At 36.2% G+C, this 18,006-nt stretch overlaps 1 protein-coding gene across 1 annotated transcript in view; it reads left to right on the top strand.

Annotated features, from left to right (window-relative positions):
- Positions 1-16,829, top strand: part of CYLD (CYLD lysine 63 deubiquitinase) — a 50,912-nt gene extending 34,083 nt beyond the window's left edge. Inside the window, 10 exon segments of the mRNA XM_007459471.1 lie at positions 804-969; positions 2,120-2,261; positions 3,544-3,666; positions 6,108-6,199; positions 7,366-7,432; positions 12,130-12,262; positions 13,250-13,358; positions 14,177-14,295; positions 14,572-14,788; positions 16,446-16,829. Of these exon segments, the coding sequence (XP_007459533.1) occupies positions 804-969; positions 2,120-2,261; positions 3,544-3,666; positions 6,108-6,199; positions 7,366-7,432; positions 12,130-12,262; positions 13,250-13,358; positions 14,177-14,295; positions 14,572-14,788; positions 16,446-16,630 (1,353 nt within the window). The 3' untranslated portion in view covers positions 16,631-16,829.
- Positions 16,830-18,006: the final 1,177 nt, after the last annotated feature.

Here is an 18,006-nt window from a genome sequence, read left to right as displayed (position 1 = left end):
TCCCTATTCTTTGCTTTTTGGTGAAATATTTTATTTATCCACAAAGCCATCACTAGAGAAAAATTTTATTACCACGCTGCCTGACATCCTTTGCTGCCCGTTAAGCATCTGATCCACTTATTCTTAATGTTAGTTGATCTGTGTTCAGGGAATGAAAGTAGATTTTTAGGCTAATATGTTTAGGCTCATTATATTAAACAGAATGCAGTAAGGAAAGCAAACTGTTATCAGTTTTTCTTTTTTTTTTTTCCTTAGCCTCCCTCCTGCAATCAGTTCTAATATTTCTATCACTGACTTTAAGATTAATCACCATTTTTAGTGACCTTTTGAGATCTTTGGTAGAGGGAAAGATTTTGGAGATTAGAAAGCATATTGTTTGACATTTCATAATCAGAAAGAGAATTTGAGTACATTTAGCTTTTATTTAAATATATTTCTTGCTTTTTTATTTGTTGGTTTACAGGCCAGTGGATGCTATTTTTCTCTTTGGGTTGTTAAAATAAACAGCCCCTTCTGGCCTCCTGTCCCCACTAGTTTTAATGCTTTTGGAAATGATGCAGGGAAGTCAGTTAACCAGGGAAGGTTTAACATGTATTCTGAAGGGAAATACGTTGAGGATTTTATCAGCTGTGGGCTGAAACACTGATCAGTCAACCCCTTTTTCCTGATGGAGTTCTCAGTACAGGTGTGACAACAGAATTCTAAGAAAGGGTAAACTTGAAACAAGTCTTAGTTCTTTGTATACCGTCTTTGCAAGATGGAGAATAATGCATGTTTAAGCATTTTTTTTTTTTCTTTTTCAGGAAGACGAGTGTGCAGGCTGTACAGATGGAACCTTTAGGGGTACTCGGTATTTCACCTGTGCCCTGAAGAAGGCGCTGTTTGTTAAACTGAAGAGCTGCCGGCCAGACTCTAGGTTTGCGTCCCTGCAGCCAGTTTCCAATCAGATCGAACGCTGTAACTCTTTAGGTATTTGTGTGCCTTTCATTTATTCATCAATCTGGAATGACTCTAGTTCTGACCTCATGTCATTTTGCAGTAGTTGGTAGTAAACAGTGTTTCTTTCTTTCCTGCCAGTGTTCATCAAGCTTTTAAATCAGAAAAAAATTATTACTTGGTGTATGAGAAAGTTACAGTTATCCTAAGAGGGGACATTTAGAAAAAGTATTAGCCAGGAAGCCATGCTTGAGACTTAAAAACTGAGAAATAGTGGGATTTATTTTCCCCTTCCTGTTGATTACAGACATTTAATTTTCAACAACCCAGGAAGTAGAGATTGAAATGTGGCCTTCGTTATGGCACTGATTTTCCTCTCTCTGTATTGTTCAAGTACATCAATAAGCATGTGTTACCAAGATGTCAGCATAGTTATAAGAAGTAGGTTTAATTGCTTGATGAACCACAGATCTCATCACTTATAGTAGGTGGCAGTTTCCTGATACTGATCCTGTCCAGTTTTGGATAATCGTGGTGAAACATCTTGAGGGTTAAACAGGTATAAATAGGAAAAAGCCATCTTTATGAAAAACAAGTTTCCTTACAGTTGGAGTAGTGCTTTGGAATGTCTTGTTTTCTTTTCCAACTTGAAAATGGAACATCTTCAGACAAATAAGATATTTGGGGAACAAAATATTTTACTTGGCAGATGCTTTTTTACGTTACTTGATACTCTAAAATGTTTTTTAAATTGTGGAGGAAGTAAGGTTGAAAACGAACATTAGCATTTTTTTTATAAGCCAAGCTGAATAACAGTTAACCAAAACCTACCTTTAACTTAGTTTTAAGTTGGGTAATAAATGGTGCATCAAAATACAAAAAGATTTTTTTTTTTTTTTTTTTTCGGTCCGCGAGCCTCTCACTGTTGTGGCCTCTCCTGCTGCGGAGCACAGGCTCCGGACGCACAGGCTCAGCGGCCATGGCTCACGGGCCCAGCCGCTCCGCGGCATGTGGGATCTTCCCGGACCGGGGCACGATCCCGTGTCCCCTGCATCGGCAGGCGGACTCTCAACCACTGCGCCACCAGGGAAGCCCCGAAAAGATATTTTTAAGTGAAGAAATATGTATGGGAATACATAACTATAATAGTTTAAAAGAATTATTTTCATTTTTATCTTTGCAGCATTTGGAGGCTACTTAAGTGAAGTAGTAGAAGAAAATACTCCACCAAAAATGGAAAAAGAAGGTTTAGAGATAATGATTGGAAAGAAGAAAGGTATCCAGGGTCATTACAATTCTTGTTACTTAGACTCAACCTTATTCTGGTAAGTTTAAAATTAATGCAGTAGGAATATAGTGCCATGGGGGCAGGTGCATGTGTTTCTTTGTGTGTGTGTCGGAGAGAGAGAGAAAGAGGGAGAGAAAGAAACTGCTAATTGCCTCTGAGTGGAGAAACTGGGGGCTGGGGTTCAGGAGAGAAAGGGAGATTTGCATTTCACTTATATACTCCTTGGAAGCTACTGAATGTTGCCTTATGTGCCTGTATCCAAAAAATTAATATAAAAAATAATGCAGTGAATGATGGATAAGAGGTGAATGATAGTGTTACAGGTGGTACAGATATTCTGAGGGTATGTGGGAAATCATAGGACTGAAGAGAATAAGTACAGGATCTTTGTGCACAAATCAAATAACTTGTCATAAGCCGTTGACTGGCTTGTGTGTTTGTTTTGCTAGGCAGAGGCAATCATAAAACTGCTTTATTTTAAAGAAGTGTTTTCAGTAGAAGCACAGTTGCCCTCATATATGTAGTTTGTTCCAAAGTAGAACAGTTTAACATGGCAAAAACTTTTACACTCTGAAGCTTGAACCAAGAACATCGCCAGTTAAACTGAGCATAACCTGCCAGCTCTGTACAGCCACGTTGTAAGAATTAGGAAGTTAATGGGATGTTACAATTTTAAAGACAAGGGAGAAGAATAAAAATGGTGGGCCGTTTTGGGGGCAGAATACTTTGTCTCTCAGAGGTGTTGACAAAAGCAAGAATTGATGTAATATTTTTCAGATTTTCTGATAAAAATCTGTTTAGCCAAATTTTCTTTTTCTTTGATATCAGCAAGTCACTGCTGTTAGTCACTCACAAGTGATTTTGACGTTTAAAGGAATTCAGATTTCTGCAAAGGGCTGTGGAGAGAGAGAAGTATAATATCTAGAGTGGGTTACATATTGGCTATGTGTTTGCCTTGGGAAATTAGTTTCCAAACTTTCTCCTCTGTTGTAGTTTGACTCAGATTTGTAGGCCTTCTTTCAGCTTTTGCAAAGAAGTTTTCCATTGTACTGAAGGCGTATTTTTAGTCCTTTAACACTGTCAATCTATAGTTTGCCTTCTTGATATTAGTACTCTCCTTAATGATCTCTAGGCCCTGATGATTGAGCCATGGGAACCTTGACAGGGGTCTTGGTTACCTGTATTAATAAAAAACACTAATTTGTATGTTATTTGTTCTCCAGAGTTTGTGATTTTTCTCTTCATATTCTTTTTGGTATGGGTTTCTCAAAAATTAGTACATTTACAGCATGAGGAAAAATATTCTTTTTATTTTGCAGCTTGTTTGCTTTTAGTTCTGTTCTGGACACTGTGTTACTTAGACCCAAAGAAAAGAATGATGTAGAATATTATAGTGAAACTCAAGAGCTGCTGAGGACAGAAATCGTTAATCCTCTGAGAATGTAAGTAGAAGATAGTTATTTTTGCCTTTAGGTGGTATCCTAGGTGCTGTTTTTTGGTACAGTAATTAATTTATTCCCTGCTTTCCTTTAATGAGAAATGGGAGAGAATTAGTTCTCTCAATGATGTATTAACATCTTTTTTAACTTTCGGTCCTTGTATTGTCTTTTTTATTTTTAAAGAAGATTTCTGTTCAGTCTTTGTTGCTACTTTTATTTATTTTTTAATTTTTATTTTATTTATTTATTTAATTATTTTTTGGCTGTGTTGGGTCTTCATTGCTGCACACGGGCTTTCTCTAGTTGTGGTGAGCAAGGACTACTCTTTGTTGCGGTGCACGGGCTTCTCATTGCGGTGGCTTCTCTTGTTGCGGAGCACAGGCTCTAGGTGCATGGGCTTCAGTAGTTGCGGGGCGTGGGCTCAGCAGTTGCAGCGCGCGGGCTCTAGGGCACATGGGCTTCAGTGGTTTCAGTGCGTGGGCTCAGTAGTTATGGCTCGCCGGCTCTAGAGCACAGGCTCGGTAGTTGTGGCGCACGGGCTTAGTTGCTCCGTGGCATGTGGGATCTTCCCGGACCAGGGATTGAAACTGTGTCCCCTGCATTGGCAGGAGGATTCTTAACCACTGCACCACCAGGGAAGTCCCGTTGTACTGTCTTTACTTCTTTAACATTTTAAATCTGGCCAAAGTGTAGCATATAGTGTATGCCATGAAGTGATTAAACCATTTTGGTAGAGTGTACTACAGTTCAGCAATTACAGTAGGTTTATAAAAGCTGATATAAGGTATTTGGGATTCTTATCTTCAATATTACCCCTAATGTAATCATGCTTATTAGTTTAATTGGTATGATCTGGCTTCTTAATTTTATCTGAATGAATAGCAGCAAGGGAAATTTTTATTTATAGAGTAGCAAGTATTTAATAGTTTTATGTTAGAAATACATGAGATGTATTTTATTAATAAACACATTTCTTGGTTAAAGGAAGATATTTAGGCCTCCCTCCACCTCTCTTAAAAAGGTGATGTTTTTGGTTATCTCCTAGTTTAAGAATTGTAAGTATGTCTTTCTTTGGCCACAGGAAGCAATTTGTAATGGTATAAGTACAAGACATCTAGTAAGGACTTTTGTTAAGTGGTAGGAGGAATGTGTGATAATGTCACAGTGTAAAATTTAAACTATGAAGAGTCAGGGCCATAGATCACAAAACAAATCCGCTCTTTTAGGAATATAGGGAGCAAACTATGTAATTTAAAGTCCATATTAAGATAAATTTAAATTTTGTGACATACTTTTATTATTTAACAATTAAAATAAAAAATAGTTTGATATAAGATTTTGACCCCAAAATGCAGAACACTGAAATATAATGAGCATTCGGAATGACCTACTATATAACATGACTAGGAAATTATATTATAGGTGAATAAATTTCCCACTTGTATCTTTTGTTTTCTTTGAATTCTGTAATGATGAAAATAACTGTAGTTTTTACCCCCTTAAGATAATTATGAATCTTGAGTTTTACATCAGTTATTTTGTATTATATTTGTATAAATGCAAAATTTAAACATACTGTCTATTTTTCCCCCCAAGTGATTGATACTAGAACAAGACAGATTAAATCCAAAACTCTAAGGCATGTTACCACTTCCTTCTTTCCTTCCAAAACACCATAAGTCCGTTGATAAACGTTCTTTGAATACTGAAAGGTTAGATTACTATGTAAGTGGTAGATGCTCAATATATGTTGGCTGCAAAGAGCTAATGAGTGAGTGGATAGCCGATATGAAAAATGGATGTAAGATTAGGTGGTTCTGACTTGCTCTTATGAAGCCCATGGTGGCCTCCTAAGCTGTCTTCTGAAGCCAGTTTTAGAATTAGAAGTTTGTCAAGGATTGACAGGAAGCTTATTGAATGTATCCTGTATTCGGAGAAAGATAAGAGATAATGTCATAGTTATGGTGACTGGTTTGATTGCAGATTTTAGAATTTCAGTTTCTTATCACTGCCCTTTTCCATCCCCCTTGGTAGCTATTTCATCCTTTAGTACAACATTAAAAGGATTCTCTCTCAGAATTGTATATCCTATTTTGTAAAGTACATGTTTTAATTCCTTAAGTAAAATAGTATTAAAAAAACTGTCATCATAAATGAAAAATATTTTTTCTTTTATGAGTATATGATAGTTATTTTTAGGTTATCATAGTTTCTGAGATAATTCTGATTATAGATTTTAAAAGTTTCAAACCTCAAGAAGAAGCTTGTATTTTCTGCAATACTTATTAAGCTTACTAATTTATGACACACTGGAGTTACATAAGAAATATTTGATTATCAAAATGTGTTATGTTCATTGTAAGCCAATTGTCCTTCAATAAAAAATGTGTTATATTAATTTAATATATTTGCTAATATTAATTAATAGTTTTTTACTAACATAGATATGGATACGTATGTGCAACAAAGATTATGAAACTGAGGAAAATACTTGAAAAAGTTGAGGCTGCATCAGGATTTACCTCTGAAGAAAAAGGTGACTTTTTTTTTTTTTTTTTTTAAAGAAGATGTTGGGGGTAGGAGTTTATTAATTAATTAATTAATTTTTGCTGAGTTGGGTCTTCGTTTCTGTGCGAGGGCTTTCTCTAGTCGTGGCAAGCGGGGGCCACTCTTCATCGCGGTGCGCGGGCCTCTCACTATCGCGGCCTCTCTTGTTGCGGAGCACAGGCTCCAGACGCACAGGCTCAGTAGTTGTGGCTAACGGGCCTAGTTGCTCCACGGCATGTGGGATCCTCCCAGACCAGGGCTCGAACCCGTGTCCCCTGCATTAGCAGGCAGATTCTCAACCACCGCGCCACCAGGGAAGCCCAAGGTGACTGTTTTAATTTATAGGATATGCATTAAAAATAACTTGAAAGCATAAATGCTAAATTGTTGGTTGAAATGTTATATCTGTGTAGTTTTGGGGATTATATTTTAAAATATAATTTTTTTCTATGTGATGTACAATTTTCTTTTTGTAAATGCTTTCTCTCTTCTAAAAGTGAGTGATATGTGGAATAATGAACCCCTTTAAGAAGCTGGCTGGTATTAGTATATTATGAATAAATAAGGAGATCTTTCCGTCCAGCGATGATATTCGGAGTTGTTTTCTTTTCAGGGGTGAAGAGTTGCCCTGAGTCATCCACATTTCTCACTTAGCTTTCCTTGTTATAAAGGGAGTTACAAATGGCTGATTAGGATTAAGTTTATGGTGAGAGACAGTGTTTTAATCTATTCACAGCTAATGAATTTACTCAGAGATTCAACTCCTGACTTTGAATGTACTAACAGCATACTGGCTATAATAGTTACAGACTTGATAATTATTTAAATAGCAGGAAAGATAAGGTCATACGTCAGGTTTTATTACACTTATCTTAAGCCCCCCCCAAAGAAATTAAAATTATTTCCCTATATGTGAATTATTATACCCTTTGAAATATAATAAAGTTATAACAAAATTGGCATGTAATACTTTATCACATCATTTAAATATCCTTTGTAGTTTGTTGTTAGGAAAACTTGAGAACTATGCTTTTAATTGAAATAATATTGATTATGAAATTGAATTCTGTATAGGAATATGACTGTTATAAAGAAAAAATAGAATGATTTAAAAATCTTGTCTGTGACTTAATTTGATTTTTTATTTTCTCCTAGATCCTGAAGAATTCTTGAATATTCTGTTTCATCATATTTTAAGGGTAGAACCATTGTTAAAGATAAGGTAATTTTAAACTGTTACAGAAGCATTGGAAAAAATAGACAGTCCTCATTTCCACTGCCATCATTCAGTAGGAATGATTTCCTTAATGATTACTTAATATTGTATTTATTTAGGGATCTCAATATGTTAGGTTCCTGCAATGCAAGTTAATTTAAATCATTATCTTTGCCATGGTATCATACTTAACTTGAAGAACAAATCCAGTGTAAATTTGTGCTTTTAATTTTAACCCCAGTAATAAGCACTATTGCAAATCGTTTTCTTATAAAGCTGTATATAAATATATATATATATTTTTTTCGCGGTACGTGGGCCTCTCACTGCTGTGGCCTCTCCCGTTGCGGAACACAGGCTCCGGACCCGCAGGCTCAGCGGCCATGGCTCACAGGCCCAGCCGCTCCGCGGCATGTGGGATCTTCCCGGACCGGGGCACGAACCCGCGTCCCCTGCCTCGGCAGGCGGACTCTCAACCACTGTGCCACCAGGGAAGCCCTATAAATATTTTTGTAATTTAAATTAATGAATCCTTTTAAGAGAAAATTATTCAAACTCAGTCAAACACCGTGGGAGCACTGTTTTTGACTACCCATTAGTCAAAGAATTAATTTAGCCCTAAATTAGCTCTCTTGTTCTCAGTTTTATAACTTGGTCTTTTTTACCCCCATCTTCAATGAAAGCCTTGAATCTAATACAGTGAAGTTCTTAGTGAGATGTTCTAAATTGATGAACTTTCCAGATTGAATGCTGGGCCTTTTTACATTTTAGTCTGGGTTTCTTTGTTGAAAAATCTTGCTTATATACTATTTACTTCCCTAAAACCTAATCACGGACAAGTATTCTTACTCATCTCAGTGTCTTAAGTGATGTTCTTTGATGCCAGTGTCAAATTGATGAGTAAGAAGGATGGAGGGAAGGGTGGACAGTACTGAAGTTATAGTTTGATATTATTTTGGAAGTTCTAGCTAATGAAATAAGATAGGATATATTTATCATCTATTCACATAAGGTCATAGCTATATGTATACCCAGAAAATCCTAGAGAATTGTTTAGAAACTACTAGTATTAACACAAGAATTTGTAATTTGACCATGCAGGAAAAAACCATGGAGAAATCAGTCATATTCTGGTATCCCCACTAGCAAATATGAAAAAGAGATAATTTCATACTTCATGAAAGTATAAAATGCTAAGAAATCAATTTTTTGAAGAAGACTTGCACAGAGCTAAAAGGTGATTTAATTAATTAGTGAGAAAGATTGTGTTCCAGGTAGGAAGATTAAATAACTTAAGGCTGTTAATGTTTACAAAATAACTTGTACATAATCAAGATCTTAACTTTTTTTTTTCCTTTGGAACTTAGTAAAATGATTTTAGAATTCTATACAAGATGAAATGGGTGAAAACATTGCAGTTTTTTTTTTTTTTAAAGAACTCTATTGTAAGCTATAAAGACAAAACAACAGACATTTAAAACCGTGTGATACTGGTATACAATTAGAAATTGGATAGATAGAATTGAATAGAAAGCCCAGATATAGAATTAACTATATGTGGTATTTCAGTATTCTATAAGTCGACCTTCAAACACAAAGGGGGAAGGAAATATATATTGAATACATGATGTAGGAAATCTGCCAGGCAATTTGGGAGGAAAGAAATCACTTCTGTTTTTCATCTTGAAGAGATAAATTTCAGATGATTAAAACAGTTTTCATTCTTTTTTTGCATAGCCCAACACACCTTGGGTTGTAGTACACTCCTGGTGTGTTACATAGGACGAATACTGCAGTGCACAGGATGTACATAGGACGAATACTGCAGTGATTCTCAGAGTGGGTGAAGAAGGGTCAGTCACATACAGGAATATGTCTCAGTGTCTGAAGGTCTTGTGGAGTTTGAAGAGGGCCCTGGGAAGCTCTGCCTCTCCTCCCCCTTCAGCAGCCTATTCATATTGAGAATCACTAGTTTGAAGATTATAAAAAGATAAAAAAAAAATACTTTAAAAGTTAGCAGTTTTTTCCCCAAGTGTCATTCTTCCCCTCCATGAGCCTGTCTTCCTGACGGAGGGAGCGTCAGCTGATGCAACAAATAGGAGGATGAGTACCTTAAAACCTTGAAATAGTAAAGTAGTCTAAAAGAGACTATTCTAAAATGGTATTCTTAATATGAATATTCTTAAATAGCTTAAGAGAAAAAAGAACTTAGATACCTATGGAGGATAAATGCAGATTTGATAACAAAGAAAAATAAACAAAAATAAAACTCCCCAAAATAGAATAAAAAACTATATATGTAGTTATATATATATAGCCATATATGTACATATGGCTGGGAGAGGGTACCTCACTGAATGCAGTATGCACAGCTAAAGAGAGAATTGCTTACTTGAAAGGTAGATCTGAAGAAATTACCCAGAATGTAGCCCAAAGCGATTAAGAGTTAGAAAACAAGAAAGAGGAGATAAGAGACATGGAAGACAAATTCTAATTGTCATTGTAGGAGGAGACACTAGAGAGAATAGGGAAGAAGCAATATTTCAAGAGATAATAGCTGAAGATTTTTTGGAATTTTTGACAGACTTAAATTCTAAGAATAAAGATGTACAAAATTCCTGAGCTGGAAGAACCAAGACTAAATTACCAGTCAGAGACTTATTACAGGGTGTACTTTAGTAACATAAAACTGAATTTAGAATAAAGGAGTGATATGCAAGAAACAAGAAAGCCAAGCAAGAAATTGGTAAATGTGGGTAAGTCAAGCCTTCATACTTAAAAACAATAACAATGACGGTAGTAGTAATAATAATGACTGTGTATGGGGTGCTAAGGTGAAGCTAAAGTCATAGCCACTAATGCGAGAGGCTAATGGATGGAGGTAAAGCATTACAAGAAAAATAATGGAATAAGATCAGCATCAGGAAGCAGATATAAGGGAATATTCAGGTTGTATTACTGAGTACCTCTCATTATAGAACAATAGAACTGGCGATTCTTATTACATGGATATGCTATATTCCATAGTACTAGATAATCCAGAATCTGTAAAAAATTTTTAGTTGACTACCCATTATGGTCTGTGTTACAAAGGTAGATAGACCAATATTATGCAAACCCATGGATACTTTTATCTTCTCTGTAGACGTCTATTTTCTTTTCAGGTTAATACAACATTTGTACCCTTCTGCTCTTAGATGTTTTTGGTGATAAACAGCAATGTAAATTTCATGGTTTTGTACAACAGCACCAGTTTTGTTGTGATTCTTTTGTATGTGTGTCTTAATGCCCAGCTAATTACCCTAGGATATTAGCCTTCTAGAACTTCAGTTATGAGGTTTGAGTGGTTGCTGCCCCCCTCACCGCCTCCAGTTTTTCTGTCCCAGTATCCCAAAGCTGTTGGTATTACATCCTCATTTCTGGTTCCCATCTCTCGTGTTTGCCACTCCATGCTCCCTCCAACCACCATCCCCCTCCCCCATCACTATTATTATTTCTAATTTTTGCAACTACTGACCTCTACTACTTTCTGCTTTCTTAGTTTCCAGTCTTATTTTCTCTGTTAGCTATTAATTTTTTAAAATGCTTTTTGGCTTTTTTTAATGGCTTTTTTGGGTAATGCTTTTTGGCCAGAAAAATGCTGGCCTTTTATTGTCATCAGTAACCAATTAAAATATTGGTACAGCATAACCTTCAGGTTTTTTGGTTATCGTTTTTGTCTTTTTTTGTTGTAGCTTCTCAAGAATCTTTGCTTTGTTACCAAATAAGTTGTGTTTATTTCAGGCTATAAGGTGCTTTGGGAAACTGAGGGTTTCTGAGGTTGGCCTCTCAATAGCTGAGATTTTATTATGAAAACTACGTTAATATTTTTCCCTCAAAATTTTGAACTGTACTTATAAATCTAATTGTAAACAGCCTGATTCTATATGCAGAAATTCTGCTAAAAAGGGTAAATAGTAAATTGAAAGATTATTGATTCTTTTAGTAGAGTTAGTCTTGAATTTTCATGCATTCTGAAGTAAAATATTTAGAAGGGAAAATGTTCAATATAAGGGTAACACTGTGATTGGCATATAGTGGGCCCTGACTTGGTGTTTGTTGAATAAATGAGTGACCATCTAAAGAGACAGCATGCTTTAGTGCAAAGAATAGTAAGCAGTTGTTAGGACACCTGGCTTTTATACCTGGCTCTGATTTTGAGTTACTGGGAAGGATTATCCTTCCCCAGATCTCAGGCCCTTTATTTTAGAAAGGAAAAGTTGCATCTGGAAGGTCTCTTAGGGTCTGTCCCATTCAGGCATGTACAAATTAACTTTCCTGTTTCAAGCATTAAATGCAGTTTGCTCCTTTCTAGCTTCGGTGGTTAAGTTGAACCAAGTGATGTTAGCTTCTGGCTTGTATTGTTCACACAGTGCTTCTTGACTGTGGATGTTGTTGCATTATTTTTCTTCTAATCACTAAGGCAGCTTTTCAATATGAGAACTTAAACAAGAAATCATTTGCAAGGTCTTATGCATAAGTACATTTAATTATTTTATCTAAATGATTGTCTCTGCCCCTGTTGTTCTGAGTGTCAGAGTTGCACCATCGGTTTTATGGTCAGAGTTGCACCATCGGTTTCTGTTCTCAAATGCCTCTGGAACCACTTCACTTTTTGATGCATTTCATAAATAAATTATCTGGCTTTTTCTGCATATTTTTAGATCAGCAGGTCAAAAAGTTCAAGATTGTTACTTCTATCAGATTTTTATGGAAAAAAATGAGAAAGTTGGAGTTCCTACAATTCAGCAATTATTAGAATGGTCTTTTATCAACAGCAACCTGAAATTTGCTGAGGTTAGTGATAATTACTTATTGTATTTTTTATGCAAGTCATCAGGGTTCTCCAGACAACTATAGCTTCTATAACTATTACTTTTAACCCACTGAGAACAGTTAGGAGCACAGATTGTTAACAAAACACAAATTTTAAAAAAATATGCCATGCTTCAACTTTGTCCATGTAGAAAATACCTTAGAATTGATTGAACTTTTTAGATTTTTGGTGCCATAGAAAATACCATTCTAATTTGTAACTTGAACACTTTTAAGTAGCTTAAAGCAAAGAAGATTTGTGTTTTTTTGTTGTTGTTGTCCTTTCACCCAGCTTAACATTTTACCCAATTAAAAATTTTATCCAAGCATATTATCCAAATATATCAAAAAAAAAAGTTTACTTTTCCTCCTTCAATAAAAAACAAAATTCACTTACTGTAAATGAACAAGTGATTTAAATTACTTTTCTTTTACTGTTTACTTTTCCTCCTTCAATAAAAGACAAAATTCACTTACTGTAAATGAACAAGTAATTTAAATTACTTTTCTTTTACTGTTTACTGAGTATCTTCATGATCTTAGTAGTACATGCTTGTGGTTCATTTTCATTGTATCCATCTCTGAAGGAATGTTCTGGTAAAACCTTAACAGCTACCATTATTTATTTGTTGAAATATAAGGAATAGTGTCCTTCAGGTTTTTCCAAAGCCTTTTAAAAATATAAACCCAAAGTCAATGACTCTGCATGGTCATCATATTATTTGAGACCCAAGGTTGTTGAACTGCCAGACTTCCGTGTCCATGTGTCCATAGATCTTGGACTACTTGAGGCTTGTGGCTCCTTGGTGCTCTGCCTTCATAGTCCATTTCACATGTGGATCCCATTTGTGAACACGGAGTAGCCATCCATGTTATGGTGGCACCACTGCTTGGTTTGACAACCACAACTATTTCAGGGAAATTATTTTTCAGCTTTTTGATTCTAAAATTATGTATCTTTTTTTTTAGGCACCATCATGTCTGATTATTCAGATGCCTCGATTTGGAAAAGACTTTAAACTATTTAAAAAAATTTTTCCTTCTCTGGAATTAAATATAACAGATTTACTTGAAGACAGTAAGTATAAGATTTTTTTGTTTGTTTTTCAGAAATAGTCTGTCAGGCCATTCACGTTAATTGTGAATGTGAGTCTAACAGGATACGAGTTTCCTAAAGGACAATTTGGTATCTGAAGAGCCTGGAAATACTACACTAAAATTTATTCTGGAAAAATAATCAGACATGTAAATCAATATTTCATATGTAAATATGTTTATGAGTAAGAAATTAGAAGCACTCTATATGTTAATGAGAGTAGTTAAGTGAATTATGGTGTATCTCTACAACAAAACTACTGCCATTAAAATTTATGTTTTTGAAGACCAATGTTATATGAAAGTGGTCATGATGTAATGATAAGTGAAAAGGAGAGTATGCTGATATTTTCTATAAGAGGAGCTACACACACACACACACACACACACACACACACACGTGCACCGAGTTATATGAGTGTGCAGATATAAAATTATCTGAGAAAATTCACAGTTGTATTGACAGTGGTTGTCTCTTGCTAACTGAAATTGTAGATGCTTTCGGTTTTCTTATTTATACTCTCTTGTATCTTTGCATATTCATCAATAGAAATTTTATTATCGGGGAAACACTCTAGAATATATTATTTTTAAAAAATTGTCATTTGGTCAGAGAAAATGTTTTTAAAGATATCCTGAATCCAAGAAAATCCAATAAGTTTATGGGGATGGGGAGGGGTGGACTTCACTGAGTCCATGAGCATTATCCTTTTTAAAGCTTAACTTTTCTTTTTAATCTTTTTAATGAAAGAATGCATTTTTAAAGACCCCTTAACTCCCCGCCACCCCCAACGTTTTCAGCCCCTAGGCAGTGCCGGATATGTGGAGGGCTCGCAATGTATGAGTGTAGAGAATGCTACGATGACCCTGACATCTCAGCTGGAAAAATCAAGCAGTTTTGTAAAACCTGCAACACTCAAGTAAGTTTGACTTCACTTAACGGATATTCTCTTAATAGTGAATCATTTGTAGTTTAAACAGATTTCAGGTTTTGAAAAGTTTTCAGAATCATAATTAACTTTAAAAATTCCATAATTAAATGGTATTGTTTATGCCTCCTCTGCTTATTTGATGGACTTCTGTCAAGTACTCAGTTGCTCTTTGTGAGGATGTATTCAATTAGAGTAAGTGGCATTCATTCCCATCAAACATTGAGTTTGGCTTCTTAATGGCATTCTCTTCATGTTCCCTTTCAGGTCCACCTTCATCCCAAGAGGCTGAATCATAAATATAACCCAGTGTCACTTCCCAAAGATTTACCTGACTGGGACTGGAGACACGGCTGCATCCCCTGTCAGAAGATGGAGTTGTTTGCTGTCCTCTGCATAGAAACAAGCCACTATGTCGCTTTCGTGAAGTACGGGAAAGACGACTCTGCCTGGCTCTTCTTTGACAGCATGGCTGACCGGGATGGTACTGTCCAGACCTTTTCTGCATGTGGTGACGTTTGAGTTTGTAGTGGGATAACCACAGTGGGCTAGCCTGGTCTGAGTAATAAAATAGTGTTGGGAAAAGCCGTTCAGGAATATCCTGGTGACGTAGTCTGAAATCTTGAAATGCATTAACAGCCCTGCTATTAAACGAAGGGATAATATTGTTGTGATATTTTGACATGCATAGAGTCTTTTAAGAAAAAGAAAAAAAAATGAACCGGAAATTTCTTTCTTTAGGGCTGAAAGGTTTTATTTTCAGCTTTGTTGTCTTTGACTTTCAGACTTCTCTTATTTTCTGTACCATAGTCACCATTTCCTAAATACCTACGTGCCAAGCTGTCAGGGAGGTACCTTACGTCATTATACCTAAATCCTTGCAAGATGGGAATGATTCCTATTTTTCTCTTACTAAAGCTGAGATTTAAGGTGCCTAAGGTCTCAGAGCTTGTATTTAATTCAGTCTTTCTGACCTCAGTGCTTATGTTTTTTCTGTTGTCTTCTAGATGACAAAGCTAAGAATAGAAGTAAATATCTTCTTTGGAAAAATAAGCTTATTCTGTGTGTCATGTGTCTTCCTTAAAGTGGGGAATATACTGCACCTTCTAGGCTGCTTTCTAGGGTGTTTAGTCATTATTTAACAAATACCTAATGAGTGCATGTGAAGTGCCTGGGGCTCTAGTAGGTTTCAAAAACGAAACAGTTGTCAAAACAGCTGTACCCCTGCCTGTGTAGAGTTTACGGATTAGGACTGGTCCTAGGCCAGGTTGTGAAGTATGACTTACACGTTCCTCCAGTTCTCTGATACCCCGTTTTTCCTTTAGTCACTCTCACGCTCCAGACGCCGAGTCTTCTGGTGTGGCCCTCTGGTGACCTAGGACGCCACCTTGTGGCAGCCTTTCGATCAGATGCCCAAGCTGTACCCCAAGGGTTCTCAACGTATTCTCAGCTCTCAGACGGTTGAGGGATATAGCACAGCCCCAACTGTAAATAGGTCCTTACCCCAGTTAAAATTTGCATTTAGCCATGTAACTCAAAAGCACAAGGGTTCCACGCGATTTTAGAAAAGCCACTGGGAGGCTAAAGCCTTTCCTGGAATCCCTAAGACCACGCCTCATAGCATCTTCATTCAGTCTAACGAAATGTAGAACAGAACCTTGTGAGAATCACACAAATACATATTTAAATTTAGCGGGATAAAATGGTATTCATTTTACTAGATCTGCCCTAAACTGGACAGGCTCATGGTAAAGCATACAGGGAGGGGTGCTTGTGTCTGGGAAGGGATTTGGGAATGTGAAGAGTTGAATGTGTGTGCGTATGTGTATGTAACATTATTCCCTGATTGAATACACAGAGAAGCCTGGGAAGTAGGTTTTGGACTTTGCTCAGGATATGTGTCCTTTTATCAATAGTATTCACTGTTGGTCCCGGAAGCCTTTCAGAAACTAAGAAATGAGACTGTCAGGAGTTAAGAAGAGGATTTAACTTCTAGAAATCAGAAGTAAAATAAGGTCTTTCAGGTCCTGGGAATTAGCCTTAACTAAATTATGGAATTGTAAAATTACTTTGGTGGGGCAGGACAGCAAAAGGGTTTAGAACTTGACTGCCCTAAATCCAGCTCTTCCTCTTTTCCATAGGTGGTCAGAATGGCTTCAACATTCCTCAGGTTACCCCATGCCCAGAAGTAGGAGAGTACTTGAAAATGTCTCTAGAAGATCTGCATTCCTTGGACTCCAGAAGAATCCAAGGCTGTGCACGAAGACTTCTTTGTGATGCATACATGTGCATGTACCAGAGTCCAACAATGAGTTTGTACAAATAAACGGGGTCATCTGGACAGGTGCAGAAACCCAACGCACAATTTTAATGTTGCATTTCACGCGAGCTGGCAGATTTGTTCAACGTCCATTGCCGGCAATGGATGTCTTTGTGGTGATGATCCTTCAGAAGAGGATTCCTGCGTGTAAAAACAAATTGCTTTTGTGTTACTAAAGTATTTAATAAGAAGCATTTTGCACTCTAGAAAGTATGTTTGTGTTGGTTTTTTAAGATGCCTAAATGAAGTTATTAATATCTGAAGCTTTAAGTTAAGTGCATTGATCATAAGATATTTTTGGAAGCATAAAATTTTAATTGTGACAGTTTAAAACCTCTTTTAGTCCATTGAGAATGTAAATAAATGTGTCTTCTTTATGGACCAAGGATATGAAATCATTTTTCCTTTGTAGCTGATGGTTGCCTTGAGGAGGATATATTTTGGTTCTATTAAGAGTCTACTTTCAATCCAGTTATTAAAGTTGTACTGAGTTTGATTTGTTAATTCTTCCCTGTATAGTGCTGATTCCTGCATGTCTGAAATCTGCTGAGTTTCTGTGTTTCTGCAGTAGTGGTCAGAAAAGTATTTAAATTCCCTTAGTGGTGTTTTCTATTTGTTCTGGTTTTGATATAAATGAGTGATTTTGTCATAAAATGTCCATTTTTGATGTAGTTTTCCTGGAGGATTAGCGTATACAGCAATTGAAGCTCTACATTCATAGTAGTAACTGTCAGCTAACAGCTTTTTTTTTTACGGCTCTCTATTTTATGCAACAGAGCACAGTAAGTTTTATTAAAGCGTTGAGGTGACAAATATATTCCTACACAAATATATATGGTTCATAAGAAAATTAATTTGGCATATAGAATCACTCATTAAAATTTCCCTGAAGAGATGTATTGGATATCTAAACCTCTACTATTTTAGATAAGACTGTCCAGAACTTAGATCAGTACCTGCATTAAATTCCATCTGATTTCCCTGGAGATAATGACAATTATGAATCAGATATTTTATTGAAATGTTAGCAGCAGCTTTGCCTTCCTCCTGATTAGATAAGTAGGAGATGGATGTTTTTGTACCTAATATCCGTAGTGTGTGTCTGTTGTAGACTAGAAGCATAGGCTGTAAATGTAAGTGCCGTGGGATGTGTTGTATGGCGTCATCGTCTCTCTGGAATGACTTCCCAACCGCGCGGAAAGGCAGAGGCTGTCATGTGTGTCTAGCACATGACTTCGTAAAACACTGAATGTCCAAAAAAAGGGAAAGAATCCTTGCAAACCCTGAAATTGTTTCTTTTTCAAGTCATGTTTACTTTTTGGTTCTGTCATTCCATTTTCCTAATATTTATTAGCTTTATAAATCATAATAAGGTACAAAAA

The sequence above is a fragment of the Lipotes vexillifer genome, unplaced genomic scaffold, assembly GCF_000442215.2.
Source record: "Lipotes vexillifer unplaced genomic scaffold, Lipotes_vexillifer_v1.1 scaffold342, whole genome shotgun sequence".
NCBI classification, from domain to species: domain Eukaryota; kingdom Metazoa; phylum Chordata; class Mammalia; order Artiodactyla; family Lipotidae; genus Lipotes; species Lipotes vexillifer.
Note: the sequence above shows the minus strand (reverse complement) of the source record. Positions and strands in the feature narration are given on the sequence as shown.